Source organism: Notolepis coatsorum (assembly GCF_963971535.1).
Source record: "Notolepis coatsorum genome assembly, chromosome: 2".
In the NCBI taxonomy this organism is placed as follows: domain Eukaryota; kingdom Metazoa; phylum Chordata; class Actinopteri; order Aulopiformes; family Paralepididae; genus Notolepis; species Notolepis coatsorum.
Window position 1 is genome coordinate 148015642 of NC_140166.1, and position 23671 is coordinate 148039312.

The 23671-nt window shown below is 44.0% G+C and overlaps 1 protein-coding gene across 1 annotated transcript in view; it reads right to left on the reverse strand.

Moving 5' to 3' along the window:
- The window catches only part of LOC311223561 (ankyrin repeat and IBR domain-containing protein 1-like), a 211281-nt gene that overhangs the window by 154379 nt on the left and 33231 nt on the right, over positions 1–23671 (reverse strand). The window contains exons 3-4 of the mRNA XM_084308341.1: positions 19269–19569; positions 17141–17323 (exon numbers count right to left, since the gene is read on the reverse strand). Of these exons, the coding sequence (XP_084164467.1) occupies positions 17141–17323; positions 19269–19569 (484 nt within the window). The remainder of the gene's footprint in view (positions 1–17140; positions 17324–19268; positions 19570–23671) is intronic.

Sequence of the window (23671 nt, forward strand, 5' to 3'; positions counted from 1 at the left end):
AAGAGGGAGTTGAGAGAAGAGGAGAGGAGAAAAGGAAAAGAGAGGAGGAGAGGAGGAGAAGAGGGAGTTGAGAGAAGAGGAGAAGAGATGAGGAGGGAGTTGTGAGTGGAGAAAGAGAAGGGGGAGAAGGTAGAGAGGCAGGGAGAAGAGGGAGTCTCTCTGAGCTCAATTGGGAAGATACCGCCCCCTATCGTCTCTCCCTGTGTAACTGCACCCCATTACTTTACACTGCTGAAGGGGGGGTGGCCAGTTTGCTCATTTTACTTTTCCCTCAAGCCAACTGAAGGATCGGTTGTGCTCGCCGGCCCGGAAAACGTGTGGATTATGTATTTACAGTACCCAACACTGTAATCAATAAGCGTGATCGATATTTGGAATGGCGATCAGGAATTGGAATAATCTTTTTGGATAACATCTGATCTCAGGTAAGGGATTTATTTTACCAGTCTTAGGATAATCAGAGCTGTTTTCACAGAGATATAAGCGTTTGCCCTATGCGTGTGTGTGTGTGGCTGTGATCGCTGATGAGGAAATTAAAGAATAGATTTTTCAGCCCGCCTCTATAGCGTGCATAAGTACACACTATCGATAATCTAGCGTTTATTTGCAAACGATTCATAAATAGGCCAAAAAATTACAACGTGTTTGTGTATGCTAGAATATTCCAGTAAATGCCTTTCATCACGGAATCTATATATTTTCCTGAAAAACGAATGCTATAAAACGAAAATGAACCGATTAAAAAACAATCCATTGATAAGCGACAGGCAGATTAGACACATAGCCATAATTTAAGACAGAGATTATGCTTTCACAATGCTATCATTGAAGTGGGTCCTGGCATTTAACCATGTTTCCCATGTTAATGGCTGGCACTGAAAGTGTTAAGGTTATATAATGTTCTGCCCCTCCAGGGCCCGCAGAGAAAACCCATTTGATGCAGCGACCCAAACGTGCAGTCTTTTACGAGGCCGGGCCGGCTGTGTGCATCTGACCCAGTGATGGGAATAACGGCATTATGCGTAACGGCGTTACTAACAGCGTTAGTTTTTCAGTAACGAGTAATCTAACGTATTACTCTTCCAATCTTAATAATGCCCTTACCATTACTGCCAAAAAATTTGGCGCGTTACTATGATTTAAGCTGTTTTTTTGCGATTGGCTGAGGTTGAGTAAAATGTCATGGTAAGCCAATCAGAGGTAGAGGTGGGGGCGGGTGTTTGAAAGCATCCAGGGTCTGACACACAGCGACAGTTCAGTCAACGTGAGACCGCGGTCCGTGTACATGTTGATAGTTGGTTTGGCGAGCCCAAATAATCCAAAACTAATCCAACGAACAAACAACACAAGCGACTCAGTCAACGACAGACCGCGGGTCCATGAGTGTTTTTTGTTCACTCTTCTGTTAGTTGTGTTGCAGCGCAGGGCACTACACAGTAGTGGAGGCTACAGCCTTATCAACAGTGCTGCACTTCCTGGTTTAATAGCACAGTCTTCAGGTGCTCAGAGATATATATATATATCTGTATGTCATGCATGTCTTAAATGTCATGATTAGATTAGTTTAGATGATTAGATTAGATTCTTATATCTGTATGCTGTGTATGTCATAAATGTCATGAATTGAAAATGGGGGACCCTGATGTAAACAAGACGAAAGTCTTTCTCTGGTCTTCTGCATCCCCTTAACAATTGTGTGTATTGAGCTGTACTGTACTGTACCCATTCTGCAATCTGTTAATTAAAATGTTCAATCAATCAGTATATTTGTTATTTATTTTTGGTATAGTGCTTAACAAGCATAATTTAATGTTGCCCAGTTGTGGCCTGTTGAGGGGCAATACATATCAAAAGTTCCAAAACATCTATTGTGTTTGTATTTGTATGATCCACTATATAAACATAGTCATTATAATATCTACATAGGCCTACATGGCATTTGATTGGAGGCCCGTCTCACTTTGTCCCACAGCAACATTAAAATAGTTTAGATTTGTGTATGTTGTTTATGTAAAAAATTTACTTGAAAGTAACGCAATAGTTACTTTCTGAAGTAACTAGTTACTTTTATAATGTGTAACTGAGTAAGTAATTTAGTTACTTTTTGGAAGAAGTAACTAGTAACTGTAACTAGTTACTTTTTAAAAGTAACTTGCCCAACACTGATCTGACCCGGCCCGACACGGAGACACAAATAACCTCAGAACCCCAGAGACCCATTAACCCTTTCACTGCCACACGACAGAAGGTTAACCCTTTACTATCACACAACCGACGGTGATGCTCCATCATTAGCATCATTAGCTCCGCGGATTGTGTGATAGTAAAGGGCTAACCTTCTGTATTGTCACAGTGAAAGGGTTAACAAATAACAGGCTGTCGTGTGGCAGTGAAAGGGTTAAAATGGAGTGGGGTTTTCAAAGGTTTTCTTTTCCTGGGGACACATATCTTCCCAGTCATTGTTTCTTTTCACAACTCAAAAACACACACAGCAGAGCTTTCCCTAAACAGTGGTATAGGGGTGCAGCGCCACTGTGACGACACGCCAGTGCCACCCTGTGTTCATATATATATACACAGGGTTCCCACAGACATTGCAAAATGAAATTCAAGGACTTTCAAGTACTTTTCTAAGCACTATTTTCCATTTTAAAAGGGCATTTAAAAGAATACAATTCACTTTTAAATGCTGTTTTTTATTGAAAAGAAAAATCAGATTAAATATTTATGGCTTAAAACCATTTTCCGACAATTAGTTACACTTTAGATAAAAAAATATTAGGGATGCCCCGATCACGTTTTTTGCCACCGATACCGATCACCGATCGTCGTGAGCCATATCGGCCGATACCGATCCGATACCGATCGTTTTTGATTAAAAGAAATGAAAATGTATTTTATATAAATTTTTATTTTTATTTTTTTATAAAATATATATATTATATAATTAGACTTGTACTTGTATTATCTGCGAGACATCGCCACCACGCAACAAGCTCCATTGTCTGTGTGTACTCTAGTAGCCTCCAGCTACGGCCAGGATTCTCCGGAGCTGCAGCTGGACCTATACTCGAGTAGCCTCGAGCAGAGCTACGGCCAGGATTCTCCGGAGCTGCACCTGGACCCTATTGGTATAACGTTACTTAACTGTGCTCAACAAGCCCTCAGCTCGAATACGCATCGAATCAGTGTTATAAGACATTGATATCAGGAGCTATCTGTAGCTACTGCTAGCCGGATATATAACCCGCACCACCCGGTGTCTGAGACAGAACTCAGCGAATGAGATCGGCTTTGACGATCGGCGAAAATAAAGCATTATCACCGATCACCGATCGCATATTTATACTGATTATCGGCCGATAACGATCGGTGGCCGATCGATCGGGGCATCCCTAAAAAATATATTCCTTGATTCAGAACTATTTTATCATGGATGAACAAAACTTTCAATGCGAATGGTTGATTTGAATTTCAATGACTTTTTAACCCATTCTCCGCCGATGACGTGTTAACACGTCATTCTCCGCCATGCGTAATCTGCCAATGACACCGTAAGGCGTCTTTGAGATCAATATTTCATTTTCGTCATGGTATTCATATTTCACCCACGGAGTCTTGGGTGATGCTGTTGGACTCGGCACAACTCTGCAACACTTCAATACCGCCACCTGGTGGCCGATCGGCGAGTTGCCAAACAGGAAGTTGCCCAAACCGGAAGTGGTCCGTCCCCTATTTTCGTCCGGCCACTCGGTGATCGTCCCGGGGCTCAATATAGACACCCTCGATATGAATATTTGCCATAACTCAATAATCAACATGATAAAGTCAAGTCAAGAGTTTTATTTGTCACGGCATACAAGTATACAATGAAATGCGGGTGGTCTTGCCCGCAACGATGTGTAATACAGTAGTAACAACATATAATAGAATCCAATAAAACAACATTGTGCAATAAACAAGTAACATAGTAGGGCATATCGGTATTTGTACATAAGTTATTTACAGAGCATGGAGGACATGCTAGGTCCTTTGGTAGTGCAATAGACTGTTACTGTTACTATACTATTTTTAAAGTGACCTTTCCTTAGTGGCCATAAGTGTGGGCGTGTGCAGCATGAGTGTGTGCTTGTCATGTTAAAGTGGCTGCTAGTGTGTGAGCGTGTACAGCAGTGGTCACCAACCCGTCGATCTTGATCGACTGGTCGATCTTTGAGACTGTCCCTGTAGATCTTTCCATGAAAAAAAATAAATAAAAAATTTAGATCTTACCCTGAGAGTCCACATTACAGTTCTACTTTTGTTTTGATGTGAAAAGTGATGCTGCACTTAGCACTGACTGAGAAAGTACACATTACAGTTCTACTTTATAAAATGCTAATTGTAAATATGTTTGTCAATGTTAATAATATGAGAAAGTCCACATTACAGTTCTACCCTCTTGCGCCGCCCCTGTGCCTCAAATAGATCCGCTATCAACTCTATCTTTAATCTTTCAAAATGTTCAGTTGCTATCGCTATTAGCTCTATCTTTAATTTTTCAAAATGTACAGTTGCTATTGCATGCACTCATCTGTGTTTCACCACACACAAGTGCATGCTTACCAACTGTCCGTCTGCAACACTACTATCACCAACATCTAAGAAGGGAGATCCCCCCTTGAATGGCCCTTCTAAGGTTTCTCTCCTCCACACTGCCTGTGGAGCTTTTTTCCCCATTGTTAGGTTTTAGTGAGTTTTTCCTTACCTTCGCGTGGGGTATGTCTGGGAGTGCTTGCATTCTTTCATTTATTTGCATTCATCTAAAAATGTTTGGACCTTATGGTGTTCTTGTTCTGTTCTTGACTTATTGTTATGTTTTCTTCTTGACTTGTTTAAAGAAGACCTGTACGGCCCATGGGGACATTAACGTGTGTTGTCGGGCCCTATAAATAAATTTGATTTGATTTGATTTGATTTACTTTTGTTCTGATGTGAAAAGTGATGCTGCACTTAGCACTGACTGCACTTAGCACTGACTGAGAGTCCACATTACAGTTCTACTTTATAAAATGCTAATTGTAAATATGTTTGTCAATGTTAATAATATGAGAGTCCACATTACAGTTCTACTTTTGTTGATGTGAAAAGTGATGCTGCATAAGATGACTGCACTTAGCACTGACTGAGAAAGTACATAATAGTTCTACTTTGACGTTTTAATGTTGGACCAAAGCATTGCATGTAATTAGAATACAGGCAAATAAAAGTAATTTAGTTTAAAGTACAATCTTGGCTGTCTTTTTCTCTCAACGCTTCAATAGGTAGATCTTGCCTTCACCAAAAAAAAAAAGAAGTGATCTTGGGCTTAAAAAGGTTGGTGACCACTGGTGTACAGTGTGTGTGTCGTGTGTGTGCTCATGTGTGCTTGTGTGTGGAGAGTTCAGTGTTCAAGGCTCTGATGGCCTGGGGGAAGAAGCTGAGCCGAAGTCTCTCTGTGCTAGTAGCTGGGGTTCGCAGGCGTCTGCCTGACCTCAGCAGCATGAACAGGCTGTTGTTGGGGTGGTGTGGGTCTTTCATTATTCTGCAGGCGTGTATTAGTAATATACAAACCGGAAATGGATCGCATCGATCAACATCCCATAATAGCGATCTTTTTGCTCCACTCTCATCGCCCAACGCTAAGTTTCAGTGTTTTTCTTTACCATTTTCGATACAAACTGCTCTGATCAATATAATCACCCATACTACATGAATCATTTAACGTCGGTCATTGAATTATAAACGACCCCCCCCCCCCCCCTCCGTTCACCCGCAGATGACCAGTCATGACGTTTAGGACCATGTACAGTTGACATTTTTAATATAACGTTGATCGGTATCAAACTGCATTTGATCATCTAATAATATATTATATGCATTTAGGCCTATATCTCACGTTCTATGAAATACTGCAGAAAACGATAAAAACATATTTATACTCTAGACGGTATTTTAGTATGAATGTGTGAATGAAAAAATAAAACGTTCCTACATCCTGAACGATAGATAATTGATGTTGAATGGGCCATAGTAATGTCAATTTAGCAATACAATTAAAAAAGTTATAGCCCTGCAAAGAAGGTGAACATATCCATAGACAAATAGCGCTGGCAGAGGATGGTTTAGGATGGATATAAGCCCGGCAGAGAATGGGTTAATTAAGCACCTTGTTAAAAGATTTGCTGTTTTCAAGGAATTCCAGAACAAGCACTTTAAGCACTTCAAGGGCCTTGTACAAACCCTGTATATATATATTATGTTCAGCCTGCCTGACACTGCAGGGAGTTGGTACGGCTTTGGCAAGAAAAGAAAAGATATAAACCTATGATAACTCTTCGTGGACGACTCAGTCCTGCTGGTCTCTGACAAGAACAAGTTGCAGGTTGAAAAAACCCTCAGCTCAGAACTCGGCAGAATCTGCACCTGGCTCGCTGATAACAAACTATCATTACACCTGGGTAGGGATGGGCGATATGGCCTAAAAATAAAATCCCAGATTTTTTTTTATCCGATTTTAATGGATTTTTTTCTCTTTTTTTTGTATTTTATTTTTTTATTCTTTTTTAAAACAAACATATAAACAAACATGACAACACACGATAAGATATACAAGCATTAATTGTCAGGGCACATCCAATGAGATCACATTTTGGTTAGTTGTTTTATATAAGATATACCCATAATACCTGTTATCTAAAAAAAAACCCTACATACGTATGCTCAGCTCGAAACCCCCCCTCCCGGACCCCACCTTGAGAAGTACCTCCACTATCCCTCGCACCTAACCAGACACTACCATTATAAGCTAGCTTTTATTCTCTCCACCACTTCTAACCACATTGACATTTTGGATTCATTGAGACCCAGAATTCTTGCTGTAGATATTTCATGGTAAATTACATCGAGATATGTAAGAAACCAAACTTTACGGCACATTTTTTCCGGTTGAAACCAGCGTGATGCGATCAGCTTTTTGGCTACTGTGATACCCGATAAAACCAATCTCTTTAGCTGTGGATTCACTGCAAACTCAAAAACATCATTCAACAGCAATACCGAGGGGTGTACAGGTATATTCCAAGATACGAGTTTTGATATTTGTTGGGTCACATCTTTCCAGAATGCCTTAACTGGTGAGCAGTCCCAATACATGTGCATAAATGTCCCTTCGTCCCCATTTGTACATTGGGTGCATTTGGAATCTTGTTTGAGCCCCATTCGGCACAGTCTTATAGGAGTCAAGTATGTCCTGTGAATATAGTTAAGATTGATTTGTTGATGATCCGGGTTCCTTGATGTAAGTCGGACATTTGCCCAGGCTCCTTGCCAATCAAAGTCATTTTCCAGGTCTGGTATATCCCTCCTCCAGACAGAGTCAAGTTGGAGGGTTTCATACGAGGACGTTAGTAATTGATGATAAAATTCTGAAACAAAACCTCTCGATGTCTCTCTTGAGTAGAAGAATTTGTGGTATCTGTGGTGTTCAATTGGTCTGTCTAATGGAACACCGTGAGACTTCAAACATAGCTCTAACTGTTTGTGAAAAAGCCATGTGGACTTGGTGAGATTAAATTTTTTGCGTATTTCTTTATCACTACAAAAACCCTGTTTGTTAAAAATATCCCCTAATGAGTGTATGCCTTGCTTTTCCCATATAGGGAATCTTATAGGTCGTTTTCCAATTAAGAGAGCATTGTTATTGAATAAGGGAGTATGGTTGTGCCATTCTTGTGGGTTAGGATTTTTTTTTTGTGATTCACGCCATATCCGGATCGCATGAGTAATTATGGGGCCAAATTTTCGTTCACAGTGCTTGATTGGTAGTTTAGTGTGTGCTATGTCCTTCAGTCTATGTGGGGCTACTATGTTTTCTTCTATTTTCCTCCAAGATGCTAATGCTTGGGAGTCAAACCATGTTGTCAATGGACTTAATGAGTACGCCTTAAAATATAGGAAAAAATCTGGAAATGCCATGCCACCATCTGCTTTATTTCTCTGTGCGGTGGATCTTTTTATACGTGGTGGTTTGTTATTCCAAATAAATTTGTATGTGGAGGAGTGTAATCTTTTCCAGTAACCCTCTGGAGGGGGTAACGGTAGCATTGAACAGAAGAAGTTGATTTTAGGTAGTACATCCATCTTAACTATTGATATCCGTGCTTGTACTGTGTTCTTAAGTTTTGCCCATCTATCAAGGTCGTCTTTGATTTTGTTTTGGATTTTTGTGTAGTTGTGCTTCACCGTTTGTCTTATGGTAGGGAATATTTCCACTCCCAAGCATCTGAAATGTTTTACCATTGGTATCTGTCCTGGGAGGGTTGTATCTTTTTTTGCAGGGGTGTTAAGTGGAAGGAAAGCCGACTTCGGCCAATTTATCTTAAATCCCGATAAATCACCAAAGTCCTCAATCAACTTGAGCAGATGAGGCAATGTGGTGTTGGGGTTTTTCATGAACAATATTACATCGTCCGCATATAAACAAATTTTTTGTTGTGTGCCCTTGATTACGATAGGTTCTATGGATTGGGATTGTCTTATATATTGTGCTAACGGCTCTAATGATAGATTGAACAGACCGGGACTAAGAGGGCAACCTTGTCTGGCTGAGCGCGATACCGGAAAGATATCGGAGATGATTGTGCCTGTTATAATCATGGCCGATGGGTCTTTGTATAATACTTTAATCATATCGATGAATCCTTTTCCTAACCCCATCCTTTCTAGCACTGCCCACAGATACGACCATTCCAGCCTGTCAAAGGCCTTCATAGCATCCAGGGACAGTATCGCCTTAGGTATGGTATCCTCTTTGTCGGCATCAAGTACGTGCAGTATACGTCTTATGTTCTCAGTGATCAGGCGGCCTCCTATGAAGCCAGTTTGGTCCGGGTGAACTAAAGACGTCATATGCTTTTGTAATCTGATGGCTAATACCTTAGAGTACAGTTTGATATCTGTTCCGAGGAGGCTTACAGGTCTATAACTACCGCACTCGTTGGGGTCTTTGTCTTTTTTAAGGAGGACTGTTATGAGTGCAATATTGTCGGTTTTATGGAAGTTCCCCTCTTTGACTGAGTATAAGATCATATTTAGTAATAATGGGCCAATTATGTCCCAACAAGAAAGGTACATTTCTGATGGGAAACCGTCTCTTCCTGGAGCCTTACCACTTTTCATTGCGGTTATGGCCATCTTGAGTTCCTCTAGTGTGATCGGTATTTCTAACTGTTTAGCGTCATCCTCTGAAAGTTTAGGGAGAATAATTTGATTAAGAAATGTGTCCATTTTGTTTTGATCGAAGGTCATTTCTGATTTATATAAATCGGAGTAGAATACTTTGAATGTATCGTTTATTTTTACCGGATCTGTTACAAGTACTTGTTGTGCTCTAATGGTAGTTATATCTGCAAATGTTGCATTAATTCTTAATCGCATGGCTAATAGGTGGCTGGGTTTGGAACCATGAGAGTACTGCTGTTGTCTTGTGCTGCGTATTTGTATTTCCGATTGTTGTCTGTATATGTCATTGATCTCTATTTTTAGTACGTTAACTTGATTTTCTAGTCGAGTTGAGTTGTTGTATTTCAGAGAATTAAATAACGTTGAGTAAAGCGTTTCCAGCTCATCCAGTTTTGTGTTTTGATTCTTGCGCATTTTGGAGGAAAAGCTATCCGTGAAGTCTTTGATCATTCCCTTTACCGACATCCATATTATTCTGGGGTCTTGCACCGAGTTTACATTCTCCCGTTGGAATACTATAAGAGCTTCTTTGAGTTGTGTAATGAATTCCTTGTTGTTAAGCAGCAACGAGTTAAATCGCCATCTTGGGGCTCGGGAGGATAGTATACCAAATGTACCTTTAAGGAGTAAATAACAGTGATCTGATAGTGCGTTGGGTATCATTTCCACTTCATAATTATCAAATAGTTTCTGTGATGCAAAGACATAATCTATTCTGGATAGTGTCTTATGTCTCGCAGATCGACAAGAGTACTTTCGGGTCGTGGGGTTAAGTAACCGCCATAAGTCCTTTACACCTGTAATCTTTGACCAATCCTTTAATGCCTTCGATGAATTCTTTTGTTCGCTGGAAAAGGCGAGGTAAGATTTGTCTATCCTTGGGTTCCAGATGGCATTAAAATCCGCTCCTATTATAAATGAGTAATCGGGAATGTCTAACATTGCATTGGTTAGTGTAGTGAAGAAATCTTCTTCGTACAAATTTGGGGCGTATACCGCTATCAACGCTATTTTCCTGTTCTTATGTTCAATCTTAGCTATAGTTATCCGACCTTCTACATCAGACCATACTCCCTTTAGTACAATATTCAACTTACGTTTAACGACTATTGCTACACCCCGAGTTCTCGTATATTTTTCTCTTGAAAGCTAGAAACGCCAAGGATATCAGTCAAGTAAACCTTTGTTTTTATTTGACACAAAAAATGTATCAAACCCAGATGAATTTCCCTATTGGGATTGAAGTGCAAGCCTAACGTTCACCAATCTTCACTTAAAAAATATATATATAATATATAGATTCTTGTACCGGATATCCTCTCTGATAAACAAGAATACCCTGAAGACTCTGGCAGGAGCACTCATTCAAGGGTACTACGACTAGAATTGCACCACATGGTATCAAAGCACCTCAAAGGCACTAAAAACAAGATTACAAACATCTCAAAACAAACTGGTCAGACTACTAGCCAGCCACCTCACCCCTGCCCACTTTGACAACCTAGGATGGCTTAGAGTAGACGACAGAGTACAGCAACTTGCAATGGGCCTGGTCTACAAGATACACTACACCACTAAGGTACCCATGTACATGTCAAAATACTTCCCAAAGGTCAGTGAATACCACGACCACAACACCAGAGGGAGCTCCACAAATCATGTTAAACCCAGATTCGGCTGAAACAAGGGACTAAACACGTTTCGCAATTATGCCACATCTATGTGGAACTCCCTACCCACAGCTGTAAAGGAATGTGAATCACTACCCACCTTCAAAACCACTCTCAAAGAGCACCTACAGGAGGCTGCAATTGGAAACTGGCCCCTGTAAATGTCCAAACCCAACCCCCTCAAATGGACAGTCCCCCCCCCCCCCTCCCCACCCCACCTACACAACCTCCTCCAATGTACAGTTTCTTCCCCCTCAAATGTATATACTCTCTTTTTGTACTCATAAACAGTACTGTATATTTGTAGATCTGGTATGTCATAAATATCTAGATGTAGCAGTACTGTCTATCTGTATGTCACATATGTCATATGTTATGATGAATTGAAAATGGGGGACCCTGATGTAAACAAGACGAAAGTCTTTCTCTGGTCTGCATCCCCTTATTAACAATTGTGTGTATTAAGCCGTACTGTATTGTACCCATTCTGCAATCTGTTAATAACATTTTCAATCAATCAATTCACTCAGAGTCGTTCCAGGCTCCATTGTAATCCTAGGTTCTTAAATGAGTTGGGATTCAAAATGAGTTACTTCTGATCTGAACTTCTCAGATTCAGAGGCTCCCGATCTCAAGGTACAGAACAGTACAGGAAGGAAAGACTTCGTACTGTCTTTTACTAGTCTGCAGTCATCTTTCTTGCCTATACTACTACCTACTATGCTAATATCTGTATACTACCATGCACTCAAGAATGTAGCACTCATGTTCAACACTGTTTGACAACGTCACTGACCCTTAGCTGCCAGAGTTGTACCTTCCTTCCTGCTGACTTGTTGTACAGAACCTTCCTGCTGACTTGTTGTTCAGAACCTTCCTGCTGACTTGTTGTACAGAACCTTCCTGCTGACTTGTTGTTCAGAACCTTCCTGCTGACTTGTTGTTCAGAACCTTCCTGCTGACTTGTTGTACAGAACCTTCCTGCTGACTTGTTGTACAGAACCTTCCTGCTGACTTGTTGTCCAGAACCTTCCTGCTGACTTGTTGTACAGAACCTTCCTGCTGACTTGTTGTACAGAACCTTCCTGCTGACTTGTTGTACAGAACCTTCCTGCTGACTTGTTGTACAGAACCTTCCCGCTGACTTGTTGTACAGAACCTTCCTGCTGACCTGTTGTACAGAACATTCCTGCTGACCTGTCGTACAGAACCTTCCTGCTGACTTGTTGTACAGAACCTTCCTGCTGACTTGTTGTACAGAACCTTCCTGCTGACTTGTTGTACAGAACCTTCCTGATGACTTGTTGTACAGAACCTTCCTGCTGACTTGTTGTACAGAACCTTCCTGATGACTTGTTGTACAGAACCTTCCTGCTGACTTGTTGTACAGAACCTTCCTGATGACTTGTTGTACAGAACCTTCCTGCTGACTTGTTGTACAGAACCTTCCTGATGACTTGTTGTACAGAACCTTCCTGCTGACTTGTTGTACAGAACCTTCCTGATGACTTGTTGTACAGACCTTCCTGCTGACTTGTTGTACAGAACCTTCCTGCTGACTTATTGTACAGAACCTTCCTGCTGACTTGTTGTACAGAACCTTCCTGCTGACTTGTTGTACAGAACGTTCCTGCTGACTTGTTGTACAGAACCTTCCTGCTGACTTGTTGTACAGAACCTTCCTGCTGACTTGTTGTACAGAACCTTCCTGCTGACTTGTTGTACAGACCTTCCTGCTGACTTGTTGTACAGAACCTTCCTGCTGACTTGTTGTACAGAACCTTCCTGCTGACTTGTTGTACAGAACCTTCCTGCTGACTTATTGTACAGAACCTTCCTGCTGACTTGTTGTACAGAACCTTCCTGCTGACTTGTTGTACAGAACCTTCCTGCTGACTTGTTGTACAGAACCTTCCTGCTGACTTGTTGTACAGAACCTTCCTGCTGACTTGTTGTACAGAACCTTCCTGCTGACTTGTTGTACAGAACCTTCCTGATGACTTGTTGTACAGAACCTTCCTGCTGACTTGTTGTACAGACCTTCCTGCTGACTTGTTGTACAGAACCTTCCTGCTGACTTGTTGTACAGAACCTTCCTGCTGACTTGTTGTACAGAACCTTCCTGCTGACTTATTGTACAGAACCTTCCTGCTGACTTGTTGTACAGAACCTTCCTGCTGACTTGTTGTACAGAACCTTCCTGCTGACTTGTTGTACAGAACCTTCCTGCTGACTTGTTGTACAGAACCTTCCTGCTGACTTGTTGTACAGAACCTTCCTGATGACTTGTTGTACAGAACCTTCCTGCTGACTTGTTGTACAGAACCTTCCTGCTGACCTGTTGTACAGAACCTTCCTGCTGACTTGTTGTACAGAACCTTCCTGCTGACCTGTCGTACACAACTTATAGGTCGCTTTGGATAAATGCGTTCATCTAAAATTCTAAATGACTAAATGTAAAATGTAATAATTATAGGATTTGTCGACGGATTGATTTCATGGACAAATCAGTCAAATGTCTAGTTTTCCACATGCAGTGATGCAGAATGACCTCTTTAAAAACGAGTGTTTACCAGAGATGCACTCGCCATTAGGAATTAACATTAACTAAGGAAGAAAAACTGAATTGATATTTGTTTGATTGATAATTGATTGATTGATGAATAGAATACCAACGTCCTGGTTGGCTAAGACAAAACTGACCCATGGAATCAATGGTATGGTACAGTACGGTTTGGTATGGTACAGTAGGGTATGGTGGTACAGTATGGTATGGTACAGTAGGGTAGGGTACAGTACGGTTTGGTAGGGTACGATACGGTACAGTAGGGCAGGGGTTCCCAAAGTAGGGGTCGCGACCCACAGGAGGGTCGCGAGCCGCCGCGGGGGGGTCGCCAGATGATTAAAAAAATAAAAATAAAACTGAACTTAGAAGCAGGCCAGGACAGTGTTTCTAGTTGCAGCAGCGCAATAGTTAGAGATAACCTAGGTGGGGAACAACCAGGAGATCACTGCAACTCACACAAGTTGGAGAACTATCTCTCTCTCTCTCTCTTGCTCTCACACACACACACAAAAGGAGCCGCATGTGATTGGTGGAGGCGGGACCCTTACAAAAAACTGTTGTTGCTAATCATTGACACATGCTAGCCTGTAATAATCCCCCCCAGAAAAATCTACTTTGTATTTGATATATTGCAAATATATGCCATCACACACACTGGCATTTAACACTTTGGCTGCCATGAAACGTGTTTAGACGTCATTGCTGGCCATGCTCAAGTTGCCGGAGGACGCTGTACAGCGTCCTTATATCAATATTTCAAAAATCTGCGATCGGATTCATATGTCCCCTCCGCTGGCCTGAGATCCACCAGCAGGACCCACTGAGCTCTCTGGCGGTTCAGGAGCGCCATCTGGTGGCCGATCGGCGCAATCGCTTAACAGGATGTGCCATAGAGGTTGTGCTAGACGTCCGTATTACTTCCGGGCACTCGCTATAGGTCCCGGGACTCTGGCTCGTCACGCTACACAGTGATCGATTGCCAATAACTCGATAAACAACATGATTTGGACGTATATACCATTATACAAGCTGGAGATGGACCGGGTAAATTTACATCCCATAATGATAAGATTTCTACTCTACGATGATCGCCCAACGGCGCGCGGAGACTGGGGTGAGTTTTAGCGTGTAACGTTACCGTCTTCGATACTAACTGCTATTATCAACATTTGACCCACATTAGATGATTGGTATAACGCTGCCCACGGAATTATAAACGCCCCCTAGCCCATCCGGTCAACATCAGATGACGTGTAGTAACTTCTAGAAGTACGTCTAGTTGGAATTTTTTATATCGCGCTGATTGCCATAAAACTGTATTGCATCATCAATATAATGCATTTGGGGCTATAGATCACGTTCTGGAGAAAGCTGCAGAAAGAGATGAAAACATACTTATACATTAGACCATACTTTACTATGAATATGTGAATGAAAAAGTTTAACGTTGCTACACAATGAACAATACATATAGGACTTTGAATGGGCCCTAATAATGGCAATGTAGCAATAGAATTTAAAAAGTTATAGCCCTGCAAAGAAGGGGTACTTCTCCATAGACAAATAGAGCCGGCAACCTATGGTATATCATGAATTTAACTAGAGATGTTCCGATACCATTTTTCCCTTTCCGATCCGATTCCGATACCTAAGCTTTGGGTATCGGCCGATACCGATATTTATCCGATACCAGTGCATAAAAAAAAAACGTATAAACTAGAACGTATAGTATTTATTCAACAACAGGTGATTGTATAGATTTGTATTAGTATCATTAATCAATGAGTATGGGCTGCAGCACTGCAGATATACCCTACTCCAATGATCCACACGGACATTAAACGGTGTTGCACTCGCTACTCAGTGGCTCTGCAGATATACCCTATTCAGTCTGTAAGCTAGTGGCAGATAGAACGTTCATGTTGTGATTTTTGATGCAAAATAAATATTCAACATTCTCTTTTGAAACTCCGCCTCAGACTCTTATCCTTTGGCACTTGCTGTACTTTGCTTGCAGGTCTGCAGCCATTATTGCTGGATTATGTGAATAGCACCAACTTTAGACACGGTAACGTTATCAAGCTAAGCTAACTGACCTAGCTCGTCTTCCCGAATTGACATTAAGATAACGTTAGTAATAGTCAGCTAACGCTAGTCCGTAGCTACTTAACTTAAATACAATTCACCGTGGGTGCATTATTGTTGATAGACGGTCACGGACAGTGTTAGGTCCTGGAGAAAGGACAGGCGATCATCTGATTTGATGTAACGTTAAAAGCGGATGTTGTTCCAACTAGCTATCTTTCCAGCTAATGCTATCATAACACCAGCCAAACACATCCCGATTCCCGTCCGAGCTCCCCGTCACACCGCACTGTCGGGGACAATGGAATTTAAGAAAGTGTATCTGCTGTTAAAATGACACAGCATCACACTTTAAAACATGTTCATTTTATAATCCTCACTCTCCGCAGGACTCGGCAGGAGATAAATTACATCATGGGATCGGAGGCTAGAATTTACGTGTACTCGCCGATACCGATACCAGCATTTTAGGCAGTATCGGCGGCATTTCCGATACCAGTATCGGTATCGGAACAACTCTAAATTTAACCCAAGGCAACCAAAGTGTTAAAGGGTTAGAATTATAAAATTAATATGTGGTGTTATGATCATGGCTGAAGTTGAATAAAAGATTGTATTATTTTCAATCTGACATTACAAAAAAACTGAAAATCCATCAAAATCAGTGTTATTGCTAATCATACATATGCTAGCCTGTTTTTTAACAATAATTTGTGATGCCATCACAAACACTGGCATTTAAAGGGTACAAATAAAAAAATGCCTGCACCAGAATGCAGGAAATGAAGTCTTTGTAACAAGAAATGTCCTGGTGGGGGACCCCCAGACCCCCTGCTTAAAAAGTGGCCTGACTGGGGCTATATTTTGCACTATATTTCCTGGCCTGAATGATTTCCCCAGTCCGGCCCTGGTTAAAAGCCTCCAATGCTTATTAGTGTGTGTGCGTTTGATCGTGTGCATGTTTCAACCATACAGTACATTTCCATTTATTATTAAAAAAAAAAAAAAAATTAAAAAAAAAATGTACCTCCTATAATAGTGGGGGTCGCGGCTCTCTGACCCCGTTATTTTTGGGTCGCGGCCTGAAAAGTTTGGGAACCCCTGCAGTAGGGTATGGTACAGTATGGCAGGGTACGGTAGGGTATGGTACAGTAGGGTATAGTATGGTACAGTATGGTACAGTATGGTATGGTACAGTATGGTATAGTAGGGTACAGTACGGTTTGGTAGGGTACGATACGGTACAGTAGGGTATGGTATAGTATGGTACAGTATGGTACAGTATGGTATGGTACAGTATGGTACAGTATGGTATGGTACAGTATGGTATGGTACAGTAGGGTACGGTATAGTATGGTACAGTATGGTATGGTACAGTATGGCATGGTACAGTATGGTACAGTATGGTATGGTACAGTATGGTATGGTACAGTAGGGTACAGTATAGTATGGTACAGTATGGTATGGTACAGTAGGGTACGGTAGGGTATGGTACAGTATGGTACAGTACAGTATGGTTTGGTAGGGTACGATGCGGTACGGTAGGGACATCACGTACCTCTCGGCGGTCCAGGGCAGCGTACTCCGCCTCAACGCTCTCGGCCTGCGGCGCCGGGGAGAACACCATCTGGGACTCCAGGCTGAGCGCCAGCTCCTTGTGGTGCTGCTTCTCCGCACAGTCGCACGGCGTCTCACGCCTCTCGTTCTCCGCGAACAGGTCTCCATCTCTCTGGACCAGGAACTTGGGGGGGGGGGGGGGGGGGGGGCAGGGAAGGGACAAATTAGAACAGGTCTCCGTCTCTCTGGACCAGGAACTATAGACACGGGGGGGGGCAGGGGGGGGACAGATTAGAACAGGTCTCCGTCTCTCTGGACCAGGAACTATAGACACGGGGGGGGGCAGGGGGGGGGACAGATTAGAACAGGTCTCCGTCTCTCTGGGCCAGGAACTATAGACACGGGGGGGGCAGGGGGGGGGGACAGATTAGAACAGGTCTCCGTCTCTCTGGACCAGGAACTATAGACACGGGGGGGGGCAGGGGGGGGGGACAGATTAGAACAGGTCTCCGTCTCTCTGGACCAGGAACTATAGACACGGGGGGGGGGGGCAGGGGGGGGACAGATTAGAACAGGTCTCCGTCTCTCTGGACCAGGAACTATAGACACGGGGGGGGCAGGGGGGGGGGGGGGACAGATTAGAACAGGTCTCCGTCTCTCTGGACCAGGAACTTTAGACACGGGGGGGGGGGCAGGGGGGGGGGGGGGGGGGGGACAGATTAGAACAGGTCTCCGTCTCTCTGGACCAGGAACTATAGACATGGGGGGGGGACACAGATTAGAATAGGTCCCCATCTCTCTGGACCAGGAACTGGGGAGGGGGGGGGACAGATTAGGCTGCGGTTAAAAAGGGATACTTCCCTCGCTTGGTTAGAGGAACAAATGCTTATTCTCCTCCCCTCTTGTTGGAGGCCAGCTGGAGCACTGTGGTCCAATGGAAACTACCTAACCCCCAATTTGCAGATTTGTATTTGAATAACAACAGATTACACGCCTTTTTTGTTACAGAGTACATGTGATAGGGTCCATGAAAGCCATCCCAACTCCACATACGCACGGCTATCGACCAGAAAGTATTTATTCTACATACCTGCATATAATCCTTTTTACATATCTGTAGATACTATATCTATATCTGTACATATCCCTTACCTACTCTTACTAGTTAGTTACGCTGCTGGCCAGTATGACTTACTACCATAGTGTCTTTATACATGTATCAGTGTACATATTAATACTATATCTATATCTGTACATATCCCTAACCTACTCTTACTAGTTACACTGCTGGCCAGTTGTTGAGGTGTCACCAGCAAGAGTGACCCTGAAAGTATTGCCATCCTGCTATACCATCCCTTTGTGTCACTTGGACAGTGATCTCTGTGCCTACACCCTGTCAGGATCTGAACTTTCGGGACACTCCTCTGCCGCCCCCGGGTGGTCTGTTTGCGGTGCTACAGGCCGCCGCCCATTGTATGAGTCTGTATGTACATATTCTGTCCGATCTGTTGTCTATTGTATTCCCTGTACATTTGCTAGCGGTCCTGTGTTCTTCCCAGTATGTTCAGATGTCCTAGTCTTCCCTGTGTGTATTCATATTCATGTTCCTGTCTAGTCCTAGTCTTCCCCGTGTTGTTATGTTACAATGTTTATTCCTGCCCTAGCCTGTCAGCCCCCAGCTGTTCCCTGTCTGTTATAATTAGTAGTTCTGTATATATTCATGCCGCCTCCTATCTTCCAGTGTCGCGTCATTGTTTGTTGTTAGGTTACCCCGTCAGTACCTTCCCATGCTGTTCTTCCTACCTTGTTTTCCCCTGTAACGTGTGCCTTGTAGCTGTGCTCAGTAAAGACTATTATTATCGGAACGTCGCCTCGTCTCTCTCACTCCACTTTGTCCTGCGATTGAATCCTCCACACAGGTCTCCATGCCCCTCCACACCCCCTCACCTCCACACAGGTCTCCCTGCCCCTCCCCCCCTCACCTCCACGCAGGTCTCCCTGCCCATCCAGACCCCCTCACCTCCACACAGGTCTACCTGCCCCTCCAGACCCCCTCACCTCCACACCGGTCTCCCTGCCCCTCCTGACCCCTCACCTCCACACAGGTCTCCCCTCCCCTCCCCCCTCACCTCCACGCAGGTCGTCATGCCCGAGGCGGCAGCGTAGTGCAGACAGGTGTTCTTCCTGTTGTCCGTGGCGTTGACGTCTGCGCTCTCGTACTCCCCCCGGTCCAGCTGGGCTCCCGTCCACGACAGGACGATGTGGAGACACTCTGCGCGGCGCCGCTCATCCTCGTAGGGCCGCGAGAGCCAGGGCTGCAGCGCCCCCTCTGACATCAGGATCTGGGGTCCCATGCAGAGCAGGTGCAGCGACGTCTCGTTGTTTATGTTACGCTTGTTAGGGTTCCCGTCCTTACTGAAGAGAAAAGACCTGAGGGGGGTAGAGAGAGAGAGGAGAGAGAGGAGAGAGAGGGGAGAGAGGGGAGAGAGGAGGGAGAGGAGAGAGAGGAGAGAGGAGAGGATTTGATTAGGGATCCCCATTAGCTGGTGCCATAACAACCAGCTAGTCTTCCTGGGGTCCACACACAAAAACATACAAAAACAATTATTATTGCAAAATTATTATTTATTATTATAATTATTAAAAGTCAGTCTCAACACACAAGGCATAATGAAACTAACAATTAAGATGGCTAAAATTACATGCAAGCAAAGAAACGGAAAACCAAAAAACAAAACAAAATACTTGACCAGTGTTAAATACAATTTAAGATAATTTTTTAAAGTGAATCTACTGTAAATGCAGCAGAGGGTTTTGAGGCAGGTTATTCCAAGAGTTAATGATCTAAAAATAAAAGATCTCCTTAAAGCGTTGGTTTTTGGACCTGGTCATTCAAGCTGCCATTATTGGAACCTGTAGTGTAATGATCATGCACAGTATTACTATTTATAAACAATCTGTTTATGTATAAAAACAGGAGTTTTACTGCTAGAGAGAGAGAGAGAGAGAGAGAGGAGAGAGAGAGAGAGAGAGAGAGAGAGAGAGAGAGAGAGAGAGAGATGAGAGAGAGAGAGAGAGAGAGAGAGAGAGAGAGAGAGAGAGAGAGAGAGACTTGACTTTGACTTTTGATGTTCTTTTATTAAAACATGTCAACTAAAAACAGTCAATAGAGACACAAAAATCTCACTGCATCTTCATAAAAACAACACACACACCCACACACACTCACCCGCACACACACCCCACTCGCACGCACACTCACACACCCACAACCACCCCTACACACTAGGGGTGGACGGTATAAACGGTATACGGTATAAACGGTATTAATTTGCTCTACGGTATGGATTTTGACTATACGTTTAACCGGTAGAGCAGCTCTAAAATAGCAATGACGTCATGTAACCACAGCGCGACTATTTCAATCGCATTTGCCCCTAAAAATAGATAGAATTAGTCATAGATAATAGATATGTGCAAACTGGAAAAAGTTATTTAGGAGGCTTCGCGCAGTGGGCGTGTCAACACGCAATTGTCATTTCATAATAAACACATATCACCGCGGCGCACAGCAAGTTTCCAATTTCAGTTCCTGGCATTTTTAACCAGTGGAGAAAGGTAAGATATTTCCCTATCGTTTTTCTTATATGAATTATTCTACATTAATAAAACATACCTGGTGATCAACTACAGTTTGCTGTAAACATTACGATATGTGTGTAGTGTTATGATAACGACGCAGGCAGCGGGAGCCGGGGAGGACGGCGTGCAGCAGTGGATTTGCGAATAGCATGCAGCTGCAGAGCGCAGAGCCAGTGGCTCTTTCAGGTCTGGTCACAGGCCCGTCAAACAGAGCGCCCCCCCACCCTTGCGCCGTTCTGACCCCCATCGTCTCTAAGCATTTTGTGTGTCAATTTGTTGACACGTGTCAATTTGTTGACACAATTGTCAATTCTTAAAGCTGAGGATGAGTGGCACCTTTGTCTCAATTCTTATTCAATTCAATTCGCTCTGCGGCTCTGCAGCTACATATGCTTCTAGCTAAATCCAGCCCCGCTGTTTGCAATGGAGCAGGAGTCTCGACTCTGGACTTATTTTTATTTGGAATATAATGACTATACGCAAAAGTAGCCTAGTTTTAAGTTAAAATATTATAAATCTACATGCCTTGAGGATGTCATTCTTTATATAGCCTGCCTATCAGGCAAAAAAAAATTATTCTAACAGAAACACTGATACCGTGATATATACCGTTACCGTCTATGCTTCAAATTATACCGTGATATAAATTTTAGACCATACCGTCCACCCCCTACTACACACTCCAAAAAAAAACACTCCAGCACATAAAACCACTTGACATTCAAAATCATATGTTCAGCCCCCTCCCCCCCCACAGTACCCATTGCATTCCCCAGTCCCCAAGCACTCTCCACCCGGTCCTGCCTCTCCCTCTGGATCTCCCCCATACTCTCCTCCACAGAGTCCCTCACGATGAACTGGTGACGACCACGTTCCTGGTCTACCCGAAAACGGTCCGATGCAGGGTCCAGCCTTGAGTGACAGGAGCAAGATGACGAGGCCGCGGCCGGGGCTCTGGAATCCCCTGATGACCTGGGCCCGCCTTCTGGGTCAATCTGCCGACCAGACGCACAAAACTGAAACCATGGTCCCTGAATGGGTTCTCTAGTATGGTGAGGAAACGTTCGAACTGAGAGACCACCACACATCTCTTGATGCTGCCGTCCTCATCGCGCACCCCTGAGCAGGCTGTCCATCAGAGCTTTAACCTCCTCCTCTTCCATCTCCTGTGGGAACTCCACCAGCCGACTGGCCCCTGATCTCACCTCGACAGCGAGGACAGCGCGCATGTTCGTGCTCCGTGCTGACGACCAGGAGTGATGCAAGAGCGGGCAGTGTGTGATGACAGGCAGGCGGACCGACCTCCAGGCAGACAGAAACACTCCTCGTCTGAACCGCTGAACAGGCCCCGCCCCAGGCGCTCCACCAGACGCCCCCGCAGCTCCGTTCACCCTCACTGCTCTTGGGTGCGCCGGAGGGTGATGCATTTCACCAGGGTCTTGTCGCCCCTGAGTAACCGGCATCTGGATCACTCTGTCCCACCACACCCTTCACACTCCTTCTGCGATGTAATATTGACCCCAAGTCCAGGAGAGAACAGGACAGCCACCCCCTGCACTATTATTAGTGCCATGACTGATCACCAAAACCCCCCCTCCACCTGAGTCCCCAGTCAACCTCATTACCCACATCACTATGGGTCTCTTGTACAAAAATAACATTTAAATGTTTCTGTTTTGCAATAATCAGAAAACAGCCCCCCTTTCACACCATCCCCAGCACAATCAATCCGAAGGACCTCCATGTGACAAAAAGAGGGAGAAAACAGGAGAGCAAAGAACCAGAAAAAGAAACCACCCGCAGATGTGCACCATACAGTCCATACATTATACATCTGTTTTTGATGACAATCTTCTTTTCCTGACATTAGTAGCCCACTTATCAGTCGGAACTTCCTCCTGGGTGTCATCATTGATCCCCCCACCTGTGACCTTGTTAGCATGTATCACAGACCTTAAAAACTTTTCCTGATCTGGGAAACAAACGTCCCAATGGAAAAATGTCCTTGTTTTGTTTCCCTAAGAAACCGGGGTGAGCTCCCTTGCAGTATACATCTCCCCCTTTTCCAAATCCTCACTCTCATCACCAGATACCAATGCTCTTCCTCAGACCCACTCTCCCTCTCCTTAGCACCCCCCCCTAAATCCATCCCCTCCTCATCCACCAGTGTGCTCCCCTCAACTTCCCTCTCCTTCCCATTCTGACCCCCCCCCTCCACCACTTCGCCCCCCCCTCTCTCCACACCACCACTGGCCTCTGCGTCAACTTCACTCCCCCCTACAACCACGGGGAAAGGGGCCCCCCCTCCATCTGATGAACCTAGCACCGGCCCTGGCTGTGCACCTGTTTCGGGAGCATGGTTACTCCCTGGCCCTGCAGCTTCTCCCTCCACCACCAGCTCCTCTGTCCCATTATCACCCTCTACTCCTCCTACAGCTTCTCCCTCCACCACCAGCTCCTCTGTCCCATTATCACCCTCTCCTCCTCCTACAGCTTCTCCCTCCACCACCAGCCCCTCTGTCTCACCAGTAACATCCTCCACTCCCCCTGTATCTGCCTGTTGCTCTGCAGTGATTACCACATTAACCTCTACTATTTTTTCACTTGGCTGACGCGATGCCCCTCCCGCTGCGCGCTTTGGATGCGGACAAGCGAATCGCTTATGTCCAATATCCCCGCACTCAAAACAGCGCAAGCTGTCAGTACTCGCATACACAGCATACAAGCTCTCCCCAAACTTCACAGTGAAACTAGCATTTAACGTTTGGTCTGCGCTTTTCAAATACATAAACACTTGCCTACGCAACGAGAGTACATGCTTCAGCCCAGGTTCCTTACACCCAAGAGCAATAGGTCTGAAACCACTCGCAAACCTCCCGAAGCGCATCAC